Below are 21,686 nucleotides of genomic sequence, written 5' to 3' on the forward strand. Positions count from 1 at the left end.
ATTCCGTTGCGTATATCTTAATTCATGTATGTGAATAGTGGAGAGCATCCTGACTGCCAGAAAATCAAGCCAGCACCACACATTAAACACCAGTCACGTCGAGACTCACGACAGACACCTTACAAAGTTTAATTTAAAATGCTTTGTGTATACAGTGAAAACAATTAGAGGTACACATCTTGCTGAAAATATTGAGTATGCTGGTGACATGTGCTGTAACACTCACTGACAATAATTGCCTGGTAGATGTAGCTGCTGGGAAGCCGTAAGGATGGAGACAGGGCTTCACATTTGAGCAAGGAATTTGCACTTTATTAACATAAAATTCACAATACACTTTTACAGAAAATTTGTAGTCAACAGGGTGAACATTAATAAAACCGACAAACTGCAGTGACGTACAGATATTCAAAATAGCCTCCATGGGATGCAATGCACGCTGTCACATATTGCATCATGGATTGCCGCACTCTTTCGTATTTTGGCGGGCCACTTGCTTGGTGCTTGTACTAGCTTTCCTAGAACCCGGTCCTCCAAATCTGGTGTACGCACAATCCGCCAACTTCTTGCTCGTTCGTCTGTCTGGAGGGACCCATGATCACACAAAAGCCCAAAAAGGGGTTGAAATGTTGTGTGATGTGGTTTGTGTCTGTGGGGGTACCCGTTTTGGTATGGCCATGTTGCCTCTCGACCGTTTCCTTCTGCTTGGCCGTCCACAAACATCATCTCGGCTTATTACCTACTTGAATACCAGACCATTTAGCTGCTTACAGTACGGTGCGTCAATCATACAGCCTGTAATATACAAGGATCACACGGTACGTGATCAAAGGAACTTTCATTCGTCAGCACCATTTACCATGGCAACGATGCATTTCCGGACACATGTTCATAGGACCTTTTCTCCTCCATTTCCAGTCACGAATCCGTCCTTGCAGTTCGTCGGTGTGTCGATTCACCATGTAGGCTATATCAATAAAACAATGGTGGAAAGTGATTAGGAAGTCTGCAGTCACGTAAGTAATCTTTGAGATATTTATTCTGTAGTTACAACAGAGGAAATGAGCTTGTTTTGGATAACTGCTACGAATCACTGGTCACATAGTCCACAAAAGCACAGTACTCCTGGGTGGTCACCGCTGCTGTTCCCGTAGGCGAGGCATGAGGCACGTCTCAACCAGTTCCTCCACAGCCTCTGTCATCCTCGAACGATAGCGTTCTTCTTGCTGGTATGTGGCCTTCACCAGGTCGTTACGGTCCAACACCAAACTCTCCAGGTCGAAATCCTGTGGAACAATGACGCATTCAATTAATTTCTACTATTTCCATACCACTAGGATCTAAAACACTTTAATAACATTCCTGAAAACACATGAGTTTTTCATTGATAGGGAGGAAATACAGAGCCAGATGAGTGATTTATAAAATGCACAAGAAATAGTGTGGATAAAATAAGCTCTTATTATACAATGGAATGAGCCCAAATGCCTTTTACTGGTGCTAGTATCTAAGTTCTACACGAAGATGCAAGAAAGCAAGTAGCAAAAGTTGGCAACGTGCATAAAAGTCAAGGAGTACGAAAGCTGTTGGAATTACTCTTCTTGCTAGAAAAGTGCTGTTGCTCTATTATGTATGAGTATGTGGTTGGTATGTTCCCATTTTCTTAAGCAGAGACGGTTTGCTGTTCCATCATTGAAGAAAATTGTTAACTTCCATTTCCGCACCAGAAATGAATTCACAAAACTCTACCACAGTTACGAAGGGATTGAACGGAAAGAGCACAGAATAGTAGGCCAGCGGTCACGTAGTCGTGTCCATATGTGGAAGCTTATTTTTGTTTTCAGTTTTTATCTTACTTACATTGCAAATAAACTGCAATAATGTTAAGCATATTGCATTCTATTACAGGCATGAAAAGGCAAAGGCAAATTTGAGATTGGGAATAAATTCTTCAGAATGGGGTTATAAGGCGTAAACTTGAACTTCGTACATAAAATTAGATACTTTTATTATTTTACAGTTGAGAATTACACGTGCTGGGGTGATGTTCGTTGTAAGATTATATTCGTCGTGAAAAAAAGGAAAGCAGTAATTTTCTCGGCTTCTTACGTTATAAGCGCCGCATTTTTACAATACATGGTTGTTTTGAAGTTCCTATAGAAAAACAAACTTTGTTAACATTCATAAAATGTTCGCTCTTACCGCACAATTTGGCAGCCAGGCGCCCGTAACGTACCATTTAGTCAAATATTGGTGAGTAAACCGGTGATGTATCATGGAATGTATTTTGATAGTCTTCTTGGGATGTGATTTCTTTTTCTCTTGCTATAAGAGCGGTTTTGAAGGTTTTTTGATAAAATTCTTTAGCTGACGGCTAAAGTAAACATCGCAGAGCTACACTAGTGTGGAGCATTTGAAGTGAATCATTTTAATATTGCACGATTGGCAATACCTCTTCATCATGACAAAACTCGTACAACGAAATAAGTAAATCAAATAATTTGACAATTCAAAGGCTTCCTTTACCAGGATACAGATTAGCTGGCTGTTTTTCAAGGAGTTCCTTGCGGGGTGGGGGAGTGGTCATGTATATAAAAAACAGTATTCCATTTGAGTCCATAGACGTATCACGGCACTGCACTGACAGACATTTGAATGTTGTGCGGGGGCAGTTGAATTTAGTGAAACTAAACTTCTACTTGTTGTTGTTTATAGGTCCCCTAACTCTGACTTGAGAGCATTTCTGCTCAAGCTAGAGAGGGTTCTTGATTCACTTTATAAGAAGTACCAGAAATTATTTTATGTGGTGACTTCAGTATAACTTTTGTATTTGATGGTGCAAGAAAAAGGATGTTGGTAGTCCTAAATTCATATGACCTGATGTAGACTATGTATTTTCGAACTAGGGTGCAGGGGAACAGTAGCACAGCCATAGACAATATTTTTATTCATTCTTCTTTACTAAGTGGGCATTCTATTAGTAAAAGGGTGAATGGCCTTTCAAAACATGATGCACAAATTTTAAGACTAAAAGGCTTTTGTACTCAAACAAATGGCACATATAATTATAAACTATGTAGGAAAGTTAATCCAAAAGCAACAGAGAGTTTTTTAAATCTCGTCAAGGAACAACAGTGGCAGAATGTTTATAATGCTTCCCATAACACATTTATCATGGTCTTTGAGAGTTGCTTTCCATTAGAACGTTCTAGACGGGTTACTAGCAGTAAAAGGTCGCCCTGGCTGACTAGTGGGATAAGGATATAATGTAGAACAAAGCGGGAATTATATCAAAATGTTAGAAGTAGTCACAATCAAGCTGCAGTAGCCAATTACAAACAGTACTGTAAGGTGCTTAAAAATGTTACTAGGAAAGCAAAGAGTATGTGGTATGCAAATAGAACAGCTAATTCACAGGATAAAATTAAAACCATATGGTCAGTTCTAAAGCTAGTGTCTTGTCAGCAGCACAAGGACGACGATAAAAAGACAGTTCATAGTAAAAACATTTATGTTACTTATAAATGATATATATATGAATAGTATTTAACAATCTTTTCTGAACATTGCTGTTGAATTAAATAAAAATTTTGTTTCTAAAGGGAACCATACAATTCTCTTGGCAAATACCTTTCCGAGATTGATGTCTGAAATACTCCTCTGTGATACAGACAAGGGGGAGACTGAGACAATAATTAAATCACTGAAGACTAAGGACTCTCATGGGTATGATGGAGTGCCTAGCAGAATATTAAAGTACTGTGCTGCATATGTTAGCCCTGTGTTTAACCATATTTGTAATTTTTCCTTTAGGAATGGTCAGTTTCCTGAACGGTTAAAGTACTCAGAAGTAAAGCCGCTTTATAAAAAGGGAGAAAGGGATAACGTAGACAATTTTAGACCTATTTCTATGCCATCAGTGTTTGCTAAAGTTATTGAAAAGCCTGTGTATGTAAAGGTAATTTATCATTTCATACCACATAAATTTCCTATCAAACGTACAGTTCGGCTTTAGAAGTCGTTTAACAACTGAAAATGCTATATTCTCTTTTCTCTGTGAGGTACTGGACGGGTTATACGAAAGTTTTCGAACGCTAGGCATATTTTTTTGATTTAACTAAGGGACTTGATTGTGTTGATCACAAAATATTCCTCCAGAAGTTGGACCATTACAGAATACGGGGAGTAACTCGCAATTGGTTCACCTCTTACTTTAGCAACAGAGAGCAAAAGGTCATTATTCGCAGTACTGAGAATGGCTGTGATGTGGGGTCTGAGTGGGGTACAGTCAAGTGGGTGTGCCCAGGGGTCAGTGTTGGGGCCACTCCCGTTCCTTAATTATATAAATGATATGCCCTCTAGTATTATGGGTAACTCTAAAATATTTCTGTTTGCTGATGACACTAGGTTGGTAGTAAAGGATATTGTGTACAACATCGGCTCAGTTTCAAATAGTACAGTTCATGACATAAGTTCTTGGCTTGTAGAAAATAAAATAACACTAAATCACAATAAGACTCAGTTTTTACAGTTTCTAACACACAATTCAACAAAACCTGACGTTTTAATTTCACAGAACGGGCATATGATTAGTGGAACTGAACAGTTTTAGGTGTTCAGATAGATAGTAAACTGTCGTGGTAAGCCCACATTCACGATCTTGCTGAAAGACTTAATGTTGCCATTTTTACTATTCGAATGGTATCTGAAGTGATCTACTTTGCTTATTTTCATTCGCTTGTGTCGTAAGGTAGTATGTTTTGGGGTAACTCTTCCCATTCTAGAAGGATATTTTTGGCTCAGAAATGGGCGGTTCGGGCAATAAGTGGTGTAAGTTCACGAATCTCTTGTCGACCCCTGTTCGCGAGTCTGGGTATTTTGACATTGTTAACAATATTAGCTTGTTCCCAAGAATAAGCAGCTTTCACTCAGTTAATACGCGGCAGAAATCAAACCTGCATTTGGATCGGACTTCCTTAACTTCCGTGCAGAAAGGTATGCAGTATACTGCTGCATCCATTTTCAATAAGCTACCACTAGTATTCAAAAACCTTAGCAGTAATCCATGCGCTTTCAAATCGAAACTGAAGAATTTCTTCATGGGGCACTCCTCCTATTCTGTCGAGGAGTTCCTTGAAAAATTGTTGATTGCGTTTACTTAAACTTATGGCTTGACTTTTTTCGGGTTCATAAACATTTTATTTTATCTGTTATTACTTTTATGTTGTAATTTCATGTACTGACACGTTGCATGACCTTGGAGATTTGCTCCTCAATTTGGTCCTAAGGAAATTGACGTGTAAATAAAAAAAAATTGTGGATTTGTTTGTCTTTCCCACGAGTCAGTTAACAGAAGAAATTTGTTCTCTTGTACGTAGGGCTTCATCATTTCATTCAAAATATTTTTAAGTTTCTCAGGTTTTGACGAAGGACTGACGACATTGCTATATACTGCAGCGTACTCGTCCACCATCTTGTGAATTCTCGGTCTAAATGAGCACGTACTGTATTGTAGGTATACCTAAACAGTTGGCAATAATTTTCCAGAAAGGGGTACTATGTTCATGTTTAGGTTTATTTCCAGTGTAAGTAATATTTTACATTTGCATTTAATTGATGATCCATCACCTAGGCAACTGAGTGGATCATTTCCCTTTTTGTTTTTTTTTTTTTTGTTTTTTACTAATCGTACTAGTATATACTTACGATTTTACAATCAAATAAAAACTTTAAAAATTTTAGACTGAAAAAATAAGAAAAATTTAAGTAAAAATCATTTGATTAGGAGGAAAAAAAGAAGAAAACAGAACAGAATATGTGCGTGCCATTCCAAATGTGAGGATCTCAGTAGTACATTTTGAGTCATTCGCGTCTGCATGGCATACTGACATCTAGTCCTAGTGATTTACTGACCGTAGGGAAGCATCTCCGAGTGAGAGTTGAGTCGCTGCCTTTGGTCTGTCTTCTATGCCCTTCTATTCTTTGTGCTATCGCATTCTGATTTAACTGAAGTCATTGTATCGTTCTGTGTGTGTGATTGGACAATTTCATTTATATACAATCCAGTTATCTAATGGTACTGTTTCTACGCTATAGCTGTTACGGATTTAACGTGCCTTTTTGGGGCATACCATGACATGTTTATAGATAGTTATAATGTACAGATATTATTTCTTGATGTCCTCTAATTTGGGAATTGTTAGTCGTCCGTCTGTCAGTGTTGTGTGCCCCATTTCGCTTCCACTGTATCACTCATTGTAGGGAAATTATTTTAAAATGCAAATTATGGTCAGAAAAGGAGGGAAAAAGGTTTTGAAAATACATACAAAAAGATGCAAAAAAGATGCTGATGAAATTACTTCATCTGGGTTTAAACCAGCTACATTAACTTTCTTTGTCGCATTTACAGGATTCTGTTATAGTGGGCTTGGTTCTGTTAAACTGGATTGCAAACACCATTTCAATGTTTATGACACTAAGTCGCTGGCGCTTTGAGCTCAATAGCTGCTTATGTATGGAGAAACGTCTCTCTACAGAAACCTATGGAGCATATTTTGCCAACATCCGTAAAGAAAGTCCAGTCTAAGTTACATAGGTTTCCACATCTGAATTGTTCTTCAAATTTAATTCGAATATGTCTTCAGCAAATCCACCAAGGATGTCCCTAACACATACCAACTTTTTTCGCTGATCCTCCTCCTTCATACCTTCTTCTTTCAAACTCTGAATCACATCAAGCAAATAATTCTAGCACTACACTGCAAAATGTTCCAACTCTAGATCTTTCTTGTTGACTAATTGCTGGGCCTTCTTGATGGTTGCTACGCGCATTTATTCTAGAGCACATATGAAGTATTTGATTTTATCAAAGTTTTCGCACAAGAAAACTGTTTATCTTTTCCAAGTATCCGACCTTGTCATGACAGAAAACTATGGAAGATGGAGCCCTGTCATTTCTTGAACAAAACCTGACGACGACTGGGAGCCTTGACCAACATTTTTTTCAGCAGCAATGAAGTCATTTACCCTGCAGTAATTCTCCCCGATGTTTTCGCAAATACGGTGTAGATCGTGTGCAATATATATCACATGGTTGAAGTTGGGGTATGTGTCCTTCAATTGTCGAAAAGTCGAAAGTATAGCTGCCCCCTGACCACAGGTTCATACATCAGTCGTTGAATGATTGCATTCCGTGTAGGCATTTGTCATCTCCATTAGTATATTTTAAGAAGCATGGGTTTTTCCCATTTATCAAATGACGGAAAAACCAACATATTCAAAATATAACTTTGCAGTTCCTCAATAGTTTCATCTGAAACGAATCCCACTTCATGTTTTCCGTCGCCTCTTCTATTTTCTCTAAAGCGTTCACATAAATTGGTTGTACGTAACATTCTTTCAGAGTGCCCTCATCCAGTATTGACCTTTGTGTGTACTTCTCATGCAATGATTTGAATGTAGGATTGTTTTCTTTATGGACTGAAATTCCTGACTGGATTATTTTTGTTTTATTATGACTGTAGTTGACAAAACAAAAGCAGTTTTGTTTATTATGTCCAGTACTGACAATAAAGCAATATGAAACATTTATTTTAACCACTGTATAAAGAACCATTTCTTTAAACTGCTGGTACCATCATCGAATTCTGTGAGCCTACTCTCGGTGAAAATCACGCTACACCGTTGTAATTGAAATGCACCACCGAAACGGAGAACGCAAAACGCCTTCGCTGCTATATTATAGCTAAATCGACTCATCGCCCACTGGTCGATGATACAGCTAACTCGACTCAACGCTCGCTGAGCGATGAACAAGCGAGATAGCGAGCTGCTATCTCGCTAACTGCGCGGGAGACCCCTACTTCTAACCACGTGAACCAACAACTGACAACTGGCGCTAACGTGAATTATTAGTTTCGATGCGTAAGTTATAATTCATCTTAAGTCTCTGCCTTTATTTAGTAGAACATTATTGTCTTCTGAAATCGAATGGATCTTTTCGAAACTCCCTGTATATTCGGACCTGTCCCCTCCTCATTCCACAATTTTTTGTATATCCACGCTACAACCGATTTATGTCAGCAAGAAACAGCAACGCGGCATATGAGTAAAACACAACACTGCCGGTATTTGTCTATAGCTGACCATGAATTTGTTCATCTTCACTGTTTCGCAATCCAATAATTTCAGAATCTTAAACATGGCTGTAAACAGCAATGGTAAAGCGATAGTCTTGGAAAGAAGAAAAAACCAACCAAACAGTTGCATAACATGCGCTATGATTGGCTGTTTTTTCATTCTTTCCCAAGCGAATTACACTGATGCAAAAAAAAACAACACCAAAAAATAATTAACGTACAGTATTAAAATTTCGGGAATACATTTGTCTACGTGGCATGTTAATGTGACTAACATCGCAATATCACTCTTTAACGTAAGCGCGGGATCAGACATTGCAAATGTGTAATGCTGGTACTTTAGCCGGTGTAACCACCAGAATGTTGAACTCAAGCACGTAAACTTGCATGTATTGTGTTGTACAGGTGATGGATGTCAGTTTGCACTTGGTCAATCAATACAGGGACGGTTAATGTGGTTTGTGGATGACGCTGGAGTTGTTGTCCATTAACGTCCCATATGTTCTCGATTCGAGACAGAGCTGGTGACCGAGTAGGCAAAGGCAACACGTCGACACACTGAGGAGCCTGCTGGGTTATAACAGCGGTATGCGGGCGAGCGTTAGCCCTTTGGAAAATACCCCCAGGATGCGATTCATGAATGGCACCACAAGAAGTCGAATCACCAGGGTACGCGGGACAACCACGACAGTGCTCCTGTTGTCATACGAAATCGCACCTCAGACCATGACTCCAGATGTAGGTCCAGTATGTCTAGCATACAGACAGTTTGGTTAGAGACCCTCAACTGGGCTCCTTCTAACCAACACATGAACATCACTGGCACCAAAGCAAAACCAGTTTTTATCAGAAAAGAAAACAGACCTTGTAAGGTGCGGTTTGATTTTTCTAGCACTGTGTAAGGTGAAATGACAAGTTTAAAGTCGCAATATTTCTCACAAAATTACAGCTTTTACACAGTTTACAACTTGTCAACATAATAACAGCGCAATGGATAACGCATCTTGCCAACATCAGAAAGTGAAATAATTTTATACACAACAATGTCAAATATTAACTCTCTGAAAGATCATTAATCCTAAGCACAATGTTATGAAAGTTTAATTGGAAGTTTCTTTACATTAATCCTAAGCACAATAATACAAAAGTTTAATTGAAAGTTTCTTTACAAAATTGCTCCTACAAATATGTTATGATCTTGGTCAGTACTACGAAAATCGTCCGATTACGGTTCAAAGTTCGGTACTATTTAAGATGACAAGCAAGTCTACGGTGGATGGTTAGTTAAGTGACAAATTTGAGCGCAAGATTACCCAAGGCCGCTCGAGTTTACAGTGGACTCAAGCTGGTGAACCAACAACATTTATGCCTCAGCACGCGGTATTTACCTTAAGCTGAGATGTGCTGCTGTCTGCAAAGCCGCTCTCTCCCACTGAAATTCCTATAAAACTAATTTGGCCTTTGCTGAACTTTCCAGCAGAAACTTTCCCTATGTTTTCTGATATGCGAGAAAACACGTACTCAGTCCTAGTCTTTTTATGTGGCGATATACACGTCATGGTTGGAGCAGCGTGCATAATTATAGTGCCCTCTCAGTTCTCGCGAGAACAATTAAGTAATTTGGCTGGTTCGTTTCTCCACAGTTGGAGCTAAACGTTGCTACATCTAATTTCTAGCTGAGTGCAGCCACTGTGAATGCAGTGTCCACACAAATTTCTTCGCTGCGTTGTATGGAGCGTTAAGCCCTCGGTTCTGCACTTGACGCCAGTTCAGAGAAGAGACCTCTCAAAATTTCTCTCTTGTCCTACGCATGGCAGAACTACCTCCCTCCACTTGGGTTCCTTTTTCACGCCAAAGCTTTTTTCGACCAATAGGAGCATTCATCTTATTTTGTAGAAACTCTCTGTATCAATCGCAATGTCCCTTCTATCAACTGCATCGAAACTTCAGTATATTTCTTCTTCCTAGTGCGTTTCTGCCAATCGGACGTTTTGTGCCCATTCTAGACGCCTAGAGTACATTGACCTTTCCGTGTGTCGCACTCGCTGGACGAAAATGCGTCACTGGCTTTTGTTTGTATCCCGTTGGAATTCTGAAACGCAGCTTTCTAAAGCTTTTTTTTCCCCTTTGCGCAGAGGTGCCACTACACGCGTCTTCCGGCCCAAATCACCTGGCCCAGTTTCGCTGACATTCCTCCAGCTACCCCTTTAAGTAGATTCTGTTGTAACTCCCACAGCACAGCTTCGCTACACCGTTGTGGGGCTGGCTTTTCAAAACTAAAAGCGACTCGCGTTCCCTGTTCCACCTTCCGCTCAAAGACATGCATTGTATAGGAACGGTGTGTTAATTGCCATCAATTGGCTATCATACCTTTTTGCATTAGATACTGATAGACAAATGTTCTCATAACCGCCGAATTATGTTAGGTGTCATCTCCACATTCTCGTTGCGATATGTAAAGATCTCATGTAAGGTGAAAATCTGACCATTTATTCTGCCACCTTATAACCTAAAATCTACCCTCCAACGAGCTCTATCTTGACACATCTGAAGTAGCTAATGGCGGTGGTTTGGGGTCAGTGGAATGTACGCTACAATAGCCTCTCTCGGAGCTGCTGTTGAAGTAACCGATTTGTACCAGATCGTTGCGTCACTGTCATGCTAAACGCTGCTGAAATTGCTGCTGCAGGTACCAAAGCCATACGCCGAAAACTATGGTCTTCCGCCTCGGTAAAGGCATTCGTGACTAGCATCAACTCACGACGTCCAATCCCAAAACTGACTAACGCTCACGACCGTCACAGCGCCTATTTAAAGCAAACCTGACTTCCGTCCTCTTCAGATGTAGAAACCCACAGAACTCTTTCCCGGTGTTGCGACTTTTTTTCCTGTCAATGTATTTCATTTTCAATTGTTATACGAAAGATCGTTTCAAATGTTCTTTTTTTTTTGCCTGACATTCTGGCAGTGGCACAGTTTGCATAAGGGGCGATCAAAAAGTTGCCATTCGAAGGCCGTACGGTCCTGAACAGGTATGACACTCACGTAAAATCGCCGTGAGCGTTGAAGCAATCATCCCACCAACGCACCAGGTTGAAGATACCGGTTCCTGCTGCGTGAAGAAGTCGATAACTGTTTGCTGCGCATCCTCGTCCGACAGGAATCATCGGCCCTTCAAGGCCTTTTTTTTAAGTGACTGAAGGCGAGATAATCGCATAGGGAGAGAGCAGGACTGTAGGGACAGTACTCTAATGTCTTCCTTGGCGTGACTTCTGCTTTCTGATATTTGCGATATAGGGACATGCATTATCATGAACCAGCACCACCCCTTGACGCAATTTTCACTCCACAGTGGTGGCTTCCGACAGATATGCTGCCCCATACACATTGTTCGTTCTCCTGTAGTCTCCTACCGGTGTTTGTCCTTTGGCAGCCAAGAAAAGAATAAATAGCAACTTGGTCCTGTTTGGACGCATTTGGTAGTGACGTCCTCAAAGTTCACGTTCCAACAGTTAAGGCACGAACGCCGGGGTGATACTAATCCCTTCCCTAACTGTCGGTATTTATACACCCGCATCGGATTCGCGCTACGTTGCATATACGCTGCAGCAACGCCCTCAAACTGAAACATTATGATCGCCCCTTATAATTCCAGGGGTATTCCTGATGATATTGGCTGAAAAACGATGGCAGTATTGCAGAAGCAGTCGTAGCTTCCGGTTTATAGTACAGTTCCTGAAGAAATAGTTTGTGTGTTATTGACAGGACGTCGACTAGGGGATACCACAACCGTCGCTTAGCGAACCATTACGTTCATGATCTTTACATTCAGAAACTGAGTCTTCGCTATGAGAAGTGATTATAATCGCTTTTATCTCTGCATTAGTTAGTAATTTGTTGATCATGAAGAGTATTCACGAAGTTACAAAATTACAACAGTCTAGTATCCCAAAGAATTCTCCGCCAGTTGGATTTCATGTGAGCAATAATAAAAAGCAAGTTAGTTATTGAAAACTGACGCGTTATTATATGAGACTAAATTCCTTGATTAGATACAAATGCAACATGGCAGCAAATGATACAGTTGCGGACGGTAAAGTAAAAAGATTTCTGTTTGCGTTATACATAGCCAAACACTACATACATAACAACTACTAATTTGGATGAAGCCCGTTTAAAAATCAATAACACTTCTGAGCTACAAGCAGCTCTAAAAATTAAAGAGAAAATTATTAAATTTCACAAGTACGTCTGATTTTAAAAAAAAAAAAAAAAAAAAAAAAAAAAAAAAAAAAAAAAAAAAAAAACAAGAATAAAACCATACTGCTTTTGGGTCATATAAACGCGAACAGAACAGCAGGCCATATGCTCATCTTTAGTCAATAGAACGTATATGAACTACGTGTTAATTTTTAGTGACTGGGCATTTTTAAAATTTTGCTATGGCGGTTGGATAAGAGACTGATCTAGTATTCACTTTGCGTCTTCCTGTTTGGGCATCGTAGAACACATACTTCTTTTTGAAGCAGCTCAGACTCGTTCTTTTGGACAGTGTGATTGCGTTGTCGGTTTTAAAATTACTTCAAGTAAGTTGTCAAGTTTACCGAATGACTTAAACTGTACTAACGCTTATGGAACTCTGCTCTCTGTGCTAGTGAACATTGCCATACCGTAATTAAAACTCCGTTACGACATATCAGAACTTTAATATATTTGGAGTATTAACTGAACAACAACATTTTTTGGCCCAGCAAGTTTGCGAGACAGATTAAGTGAAACGATCCATCTCATCTCAAAAATTCAAAATTTGTAAGACTATCATTATCAATAGCAATGAGAATTACTGAAAGCTAAAATTAGAACATCTGAGTTATTCCAATATGAACATTCTTTTCATAATAGAATTGGCGTACTGTATTGATCCAGACCAATCTTCGTTTACACACGGGGTGTGAAATAGTCATGGATGATCCCTCATTTGCAGTTTGATCGCTGTAGGAAAAACTGTAACGCTTCAAATTAGAGACGCTCGATGATCTATAACCATCACAAAATATCAATACCAGATGTTTTATTTTCGACGTATCGATATCGATACTAAAGTGACGTCTATGTTGAAGAGAAAAGATCGACCATCGTCCACGCTAACTGCCGCAGATATTGTATATGTGGCAGATGTTTGTGATATTCTGAGGTTTATAGAAATGGATACTCGTGAAATTCGCATAAAAATACGTTGTAAAGTAATTCCGATAATTAGTATGTTGAAAATAAAAATGTGAGGCGTGCGAGCAATACAGACTACTGGAGGCAGTCTGAAGAGGTAACATCGTAACAGAAATCAAAACGGACATATATGTTCACTTATTTGCCACATGAACGTTGATCGGTTGCAGATTCAAAGACAAACTGTTTCAACTTACTTTAACACATTTAAGGCAATCAGAACCGTTAAGGATTTACTGGCAGCTGTTAAAACGGAGTCGATGAGGATGGACAACACTTTTATACATTACAGGAAAACAGAAAAATCAAACTTGATTTGTAGGATTTACATTATAATGTAGGACAAGAAAAGAGTAAGTTGCAACCTGGAACAGAAACGGATCAACCATGAAAATTCAATTATTACCTGAGAGATCGCCTTCTAGACCTTCAACAAGATTCATTAGAAGTATGGGATCATATATAAGTTTTATCTAACAAAAAATGCATTTAAGTATTGGAGCTGTACAGCAACGTCGTCAGCTTCTGAAAGACTATTATTAAATGCAGGATCTGTGTTAACAATGAAATAGACTGAAAGGAAAACTTTTCTCAAAAATGTTATTTCTAATGTCTCTGTATACGATGGAATAGGTAATGTAATTTCTATGTTTATTGCCTTAATTGACAGTTCCGTTGATTCTTGACAGAATATTTTATGTACTATGAATGAAAAATACACGGCACTGGTGCAATATTCCACAACATTTATTATTTTATAAACTACTTTGAAGCTGTTATTCCATCATCAGGTACAATGATGTGTGGCCGAAAATTGGTTAGTAAAATAATAAATATTGTAGAATTTACAGTAGTATCGTGTAGTTTCATTCATGTTGAATTTATTGACTAATAAATCTGATGGTAGATATATGAGTTCGCATGTTGCTTTCTAAAGTGTTCCATAAATTCTACATTTAACTTCGATATTAATAACAACGACATACTTGTGAGGTTATTATCAGGTATCGATGTTTCTTATGCGTCGATGATGAATTCGTAATCAGCATCGATGATCTGTCAACATTGAACATTCGTAGTTCAAACATATCCCACATGGAAAATGGGTAATTGTGTGGCTAATTTGTTGCTGGAAGCGTATTTACAGCCTCCCCCTCTACTAATTGCCGACAGAGTCTCAAAACTGGATTCTGGTTTTCAATGGTAGTTATCGATGTACTCTGTTACTGCTTGGTTGATGTCTCCACTTGTAATTTGGATGTCTCTCGTTTCAGTACAGTAGTTTTTGGCGATCTAAAAATGTTTTAGAAATCTTATTTGCCCATCTCATAATACAGTAGAGCTATTGGAGTGAGTTAACGAGTTCAGAAACACTTGTGACTTCTGATTACTGGCTCTGAACGTTACTCGTTCCACCGCGAAAGTCTGGTATACCAACCGACTGCTGAGTGACCCTGGAGAACGACATTCATCGTCCCACTATGAGACGCGCGTCCTTTGAAGTCGGCCTGAGAACTTGGAGACAGATACATTGACGGAACTGTCGGCCATGCTTATAACGGGATGAGACCAATCCTGGATGCTGTCTCGGTGTTGAAAACCAGTCACTTCGCTGTACGGTGTCCAGTTTGCCATATGAGAATCCATCATACCGGTTTCCTTTTGGGAGACGCTCTTTCATAGAAGCACCCAGATAGGGATGTGATCAGTTACATGTAAATCGCCAACCGCTTCGCAGTGAATGGGGTCTGAAAGGGCACAGGAGCACCATATGATATCAGTTGTGCGTAATCCCACTGCACTGCAAATGAGCATGCTGCCTCACGTAATCACGAGACACTGCTCTTTTTACAAAATGATGCCCTCAACACGACTCTTTGGGCGCATTTTCGTGGTTCTCGTTGTATATTCAGCACATAAAGATCTCCTACAATTCTGACTGGTTGGGGGAGAAGTGAAATAAGGTCATATGGAGACTCCATATATCGCTTCATTGGGTAGAATGCTTACAACATTGCTTTCCTCCTGCTGCGTAGACGGCGCAGTAGTGGAGGGCAGCAACACTAGTGGTGTGCGTTCAATCGCGGATGGGACACCGCGGAAGGGAAAGTGTTATTCTACAGCTAAAGCCTTCACACAAACGCCTATCTCGCAGAACTTAAAAGCTACGCTTAGCGAGTCTGCAAACGATCATATTAACAGGTTATGCCAGTACGACAAATAATTCGACAAGTCACTCACTCACTATTCAAACCACAATGAGTAACAAGATTACACTGAAACTGCAACAGAAGGAGCGATTTATTTTCACCTGATTTATAAACTTTTCGCTTCTCTTCTTTCCAGGCTAAAATTAGCTTCTTTTCCCAAAACACAGAGATGGTACATCATTTCCTCTCATTAACATGCTAATGCAATTGCGACAAAATCCTGAAACGTTCTGCTATTAAACATAGAACCGAGGTCTACTCAGGTCAGTGACTTACGAAAAACTCATCTTCAGTACAAAAATAAAAGGGTAATCCCTTTACTTGTGTTACTACAAACCAATACTAATTCTCATTTCACCAGCTATTGATGGGCCTTAAAATAATTACATTATTTCACTGAAAAACTCTGTAGTTATTTTTAAATCAAAGTAGACAAAAAGAAGTTGTACATGTTAACTATATGGCAAAATACTCTTCACTTTGCATGCTGTCATTTGCGAAAATCTCATTTTGGTATCTCGAAGTGCTTATGACAGGGGTTACAATCTTTTAGCTGCACATACTCTATACAGGATGTACAGTAAGTCCGGGAACACTTTAAATTATTTATTGCACAAGAAGTAAACATTGTACAGATGCCATACATATTGCATTTTGAAGAGAAACTCTGAAAGTTTTTTTTTTTTTTTACAAACATTCGATATGGGAACCATGAGTGACCCGGAAGACAATACGGTAATCCAGTTCTTGCCATACCCGTCCCAGCATGTCATCGTCGACTGTGGCAGTCGCTTCCCGTATTCTCTCCCGGAGCTCTGTTACATCTACATCACGTGGTAGAGGCGGTACACACACCAAATCTTTAGTGTGTCCCCCTTGAAAAAAGCCACACGGAGTGAGATCTGGTGATCGGGGAGGCCATTTCATGAAACAGCTGTCCTCCATCGATGCGGCAGCTCCGTGTTCAGGTACCCACGAACTTCACGATGAAAATGGGGTTGAGCCCCATCCTCCTGAAAGATGAACGGAGAGTCCGATTGCATTGAGGCATCAGCCATTGCTGCAACATGCCCCAGTAGGAATATCCAGTGACAGTGCTCTCACCTGTACAGTTTTCGACGTGACAAGGCACAAAAAACATTTACCTTTGGGGAATTTGTTGTGCCATTGGTAAATAGCCTTCCTTGTTGGTACCTTCTTACCGTACTTGGTTCTAAATATCCGTTGAACAGCTGTAGAACACTTGTTTTTGTCAAACTCCAACACACATAAAGCTCGCTCCGCACCATAACTCGCCATGTTTGCGACTAGCGCTATCTATCGGCAAATTACAAAACTACGCTGTGGCGGTGTACATGAAAAGAAACTTTCAGGATTTCTCTTCAAAATGACATATGTATGATATCTGTACAGTGTTTGGTTCTTGTGCAATAAATAATTGAAAGTGTTCCCAAACTTTTTGTACACCCTGTACTTAACACTAACATGTTGAGCAAAAAAATGAGAGAGAGAGGGAGAGAGGGAGATGGTTGGAGGTGTGATAGGAGTTTCAAAGTGAAAATATAAATTTTATCATTACTTTACATAAATGGAATTTTATAGAATTTTTTTTACAAGACGTGTGATAGACACTCACTTCTTGAGCCGCACTGATATTTGCTTTGGGCCGCATGTGACCCACAGTCCCTAGGCTAGAAACCTCTGGTTTGTGAGATGTGAGGGATGTTACGAACGTTTCACGTTCACTGTACTTTTTGCGCGTACAACTGGAAGTGAGTGCACCATATAGAGTCCATTTCTTTGTGACTGGAGATAGACATAGACGTCTCAACTTTAAAGAAAAATTCCATATATTAGATACTTTTCAAACGCAGCATTGTATGACCTAACACGAACCAAACTCATAGCGACAACTATTTTTCATTATAAAGTATTCGAATTTCACGCAGTAGCTTACTTAATGTCGCAATGGCACAATAACTGTGACCATTAACGAAATGATAAGCAGTTCAGCATGAATCTGATGAGATTCGAGACAATCAAAATTATTTACCTTATAGTTTCTTTAATAGGAAGAAAGATCCAGAACTCTAAAGATTTAATTGTGAACAACACCAGGTATAAACATGTGAAAGAGTTCAAATACCTTGGATCATTTTTTACAGAAGTAACATCAACTGAAGCAGAGATAAAAGCACGACTGCAGGCGGGAAACAGATACTATCACTCTCTAGACCCTATATTAAAATGTAGGAGTGTCTCGCAACAACTAAAGCTACGGTTGTATAAGACATTAATAATGCCAGTAGTACTTTATGGTTCTCAAACCTGGAGCACTCGAAAGCAAGACCTTAAGCGACTGCTAACATTTGAAAGGAAAGTCCTCAGGAAAATATTTGGACCAGTCAGAGATCAGACTACTGGAGAATGGAGAAGACGCCATAACACTGAATTAGAAGAGCTGTACAAGGAGCCTAACATCTTGGGAGTGATGAGAAGCAAAAGACTGCAATGGGCTGGACATGTTGTTAGAATGGAGGCAACAAGATGGCCCAAAATCACAATGGACTGGATCCCGTCAGGCAGCAGACCAGTGGGAAGACCTAGAAAGAGGTGGATCGATGGAGTGAGAGAAGACCTGTTGCAGCTGGGAGTCACGGAAAACTGGAGACAGATAGCAGAAGACAGAGACGGATGGAGAGCTCTAACTGTGGTGGCGCGCGGTCATCTGGGCCTGATCGCGTGAAGAAGAAGATAGTTTCTTTAATATCGTTTGAGAAAGACTGCAGAGCAGCAAGCGTGCACATACGTCCATTTCTGCAGCGCAGTCGAAGTGGGCAGTGAATGTTTCTCTCATAATGGACAAAATTTACACTCAGTGGGCAACAGAAAACTGAGACAGCCACCCCTTTGAAACAGAAGGGTGGACTCATCCAGTGCTGAGAACGAGAATGTGTTTCTGCACAGGTGCCAGTTTATCTTGCACAAGCTCTATCTAGCTCTAGAAAATAAATGCTACAATGTATTTCAGAATATGAGACTGCACTAATAACGCACTGTACTAGCATTTGGGACGGTAGTGGCTCAAACTCCCATACGGTCACCTGGATTAATGCTTCGCGTGATTTCCTAAATTGCTAAATTCGAATGCCTGGACAGTTTCCTTAAAGGGCACGGTCGATTTTCTTCCCAATCACTCCACAATCTGAACTTGTGCTCCATCTCTACTGACCTCATTATCGACGGGACGTTCTAGCTTGATCTGCTTTCTTTCTTTAAAAATCCACCAACTAAGTTCGCCAACCCAAGTTTATCTGACAGGAGAGGTCAAGTGATGCCTCTATTACAAGAGAACAGAAATCAGAGAGAATTTAGCTCCTCAGGAGGTCAGGCCCTCTGGTGACAACAGCACAGTACGCTGACGATACATGGTTTCGTCGATTTTAATCTGGCTAGGTAGCCAGCAGTCACTGAGGCATCTAATATGATACAAAGTAGATCACAGGAGAGAGATATTCGCCGAAACCAATACTGAAATTTACAGATGAAAGGCCGAGAGTCTTTGCCACTAAGGGCACTCGCCATAGCGTTTTAACACTATATTGGTAACCTATTTTTCATTAGGGTCATTCAAAAAGAAATGCAAAATAAAAACTGTTGAAGGAATGATAATGCCATTGTCTACTGAAGAAGGTGTTGTACCTATAAGACCACTAAGGCCGCAAACACGCCGCTAGAAGGACGTAGGCGCAGACCCACGTGACGAAAGAGCGAGCACGTGGACGCTCCGACTGCCCACTGCACTCAGTTATGCTGGAAACAGAGGAATGGAGGCTTCAAAAGACGAGACAGACGTATAGTGCGTTTGTTGACAGCGGACGGAGTACGGGGAACGGGAATTAATCAAGACACGGCAGAACTGTACGGATAGCACTACATGTCCGTAGCAAGGATGAAGGCGTGACACAAGTGACTCGAGGAAAGGCGGATGCTGTCGGAGACGCACGATCAGGACCGTCAAACCTCATTGCCGATACCGTTATCCAACAGGTGGAGCCCTCGTTGTTGAAGACCGGCGAGTTACGGTGGCAGCCGTTGTCCCAGAGCTCCATATTTAGCAGTTATGTTCAACCGCTCGCTCGCAGAAAGATCCGCACCTAAAGACTGGAAAATTGCTCAAGTCACACCAATACCCAAAAAGGGAAATAGGAGTAATCCGCTGAATTACAGGCCCATTTAACTAACGTCAATTTGCAGTAGGATTTTGGAACATGTACTGTGTTCAAACATGAATTATCTCGAAGAAACACAACTAGCTCTTTATACTCATGAAGTAATGAGTGCTATCTACTGGGAATGTCAAATTGATTCCATATTTTTAGATTTCCAGAAGGCTTTCGATACCGTTCCTCACGAGCGTCATCTAACCAAACTGCGTGCCTATGGAATATCGCCTCAGTTGTGCGACTGGATTAGTGATTTCCTGTCAGAAAGATCGCAGTTCGTAGTAATAGACCAAAACTCATCGAGTAAAACAGAAGTAATATCCGGCGTTCCCCAAGGAAGTGTTATAGGCCCTCTATTGTTCCTGATCTATATTAACGACATAGGAGACAATCTGTGTAGCCCTCTTAAATTGTTTGCAGATGATCCTGTCATTTACCGACTTGTAAAGTCATCAGATGATCAAAACGAATTACAAAATGATTTAGATACGATATCTCTATGGTGCGAAAAGTGGCAATTGACCCTGAATAAAGTAAAGTGTGAAGTTATTCACATGAGTACTAAAAGAAATCCGCTAAATTTCGATTAAGCGATAAGTCATACAAGCCTGAAGATTGTAAATTCCACTAAATACTTAGGGATTACAATTACAAATAACCTAAATTGGAACTATCACATAGATAGTGTTGTGGGTAGAGCAAACCAAGACAGCGATTCATTGGCAGAACACTTAAAAGGTGCAACAAGTCTACTAAAGAGGCTGCTTACGCCACGCTTGTCCGCCCTATTCCTGAGTACTGATGTGTGGTGTGGGATCCGCATCAGGTGGGACTGACGGATGCCATCGAAAAAGTTCAAAGAAGGGCAGCTCGTTTTGTATTATCGCAAAATAGGGGAGATCGTGCCACAGACATGATACGTGAATTGGAGTGACAATCATTAAAACAAAGGCGTTTTTCGTAGCGAACGGGATCTTCTGATGAAATTTCAATCACCAGTTTTCTCCCCCCATTGCGAAAACATTCTGTTGGCATCCACCTACATAGAGAGATATGATAAAATAAGAGAAATCAGGTCTCTCACAGAAAAATTTAAATGCTCGTTTTTCCCGCACGCCGTTCGAGAGTGGAACGGTACACAGTTTGAAGGTGGTTCATTGAGCCCTCTGCCAGGCACTTTATTATGAATAGCAGACTAATCACATAGATGTAGAGTGTCGGTACTGCAATGGGCATTCAGTGCTCTCCATATACTTGTGCCATTCTTCGATGAATTTCCGTTCCCCGCATATCTTCCGTTGTCATGACACGCACTACACCCGTTTGCTCTTCTTTTGAAGCGGACGGTCGACGAGTGTACGTTTTCGATCTGTCGTCATTTGGGTGTGCACCCATGTTCCTCTAGAGGCGTGTTTGGAGCCTCCACGCTGTTACAGGGATCACACTTCTTCCGTAGGTAATGGAATTATGATCCCTTCAGTGGTTTTCATTTTACATCCTCTGCCTCTTTTCTTTTTGAATGACCCTAAGACCGAGAGTCTTTGCCACTAGAGGGCTCGATATCAGAGTTAGAAGAGGTATCTGTACCTGCCATAGAGGTATCAACATGATTCGAATGATGTATGGTGTAAGATTTCGTGGTCTCCTGACCTTCATTGCTTACATATTCCGCCCTCACAATCATATTCCGCACATCAAGACGCTTCATTGGAACCCAAACTCGATAAGATAAAGTCAATATTGTATGAATTCATGCAAACGATATGTAAATAACTAATAAATCGCAAGTGCGCACCGTGGTTGAAATACTCGAGGCTGGCGTACACACACACACATTCAAGACATGACGGTCACAGGAGCTTATAGTTCGGGAGAGCAACCGTACG

General features: G+C 40.3%; 1 protein-coding gene across 1 annotated transcript in view; it reads right to left on the reverse strand.

Moving 5' to 3' along the window:
• Positions 1-399: 399 nt before the first annotated feature.
• The window catches only part of LOC126236257 (uncharacterized), a 32,250-nt gene continuing 10,963 nt past the window's right edge, over positions 400-21,686 (reverse strand). Inside the window, exon 3 of the mRNA XM_049945411.1 lies at positions 400-1,286. Coding sequence (XP_049801368.1) covers positions 1,134-1,286 — 153 coding nt within the window. The 3' untranslated portion in view covers positions 400-1,133. The remainder of the gene's footprint in view (positions 1,287-21,686) is intronic.

This window comes from Schistocerca nitens, chromosome 2 (assembly GCF_023898315.1).
Source record: "Schistocerca nitens isolate TAMUIC-IGC-003100 chromosome 2, iqSchNite1.1, whole genome shotgun sequence".
NCBI classification, from domain to species: Eukaryota; Metazoa; Arthropoda; class Insecta; order Orthoptera; family Acrididae; genus Schistocerca; species Schistocerca nitens.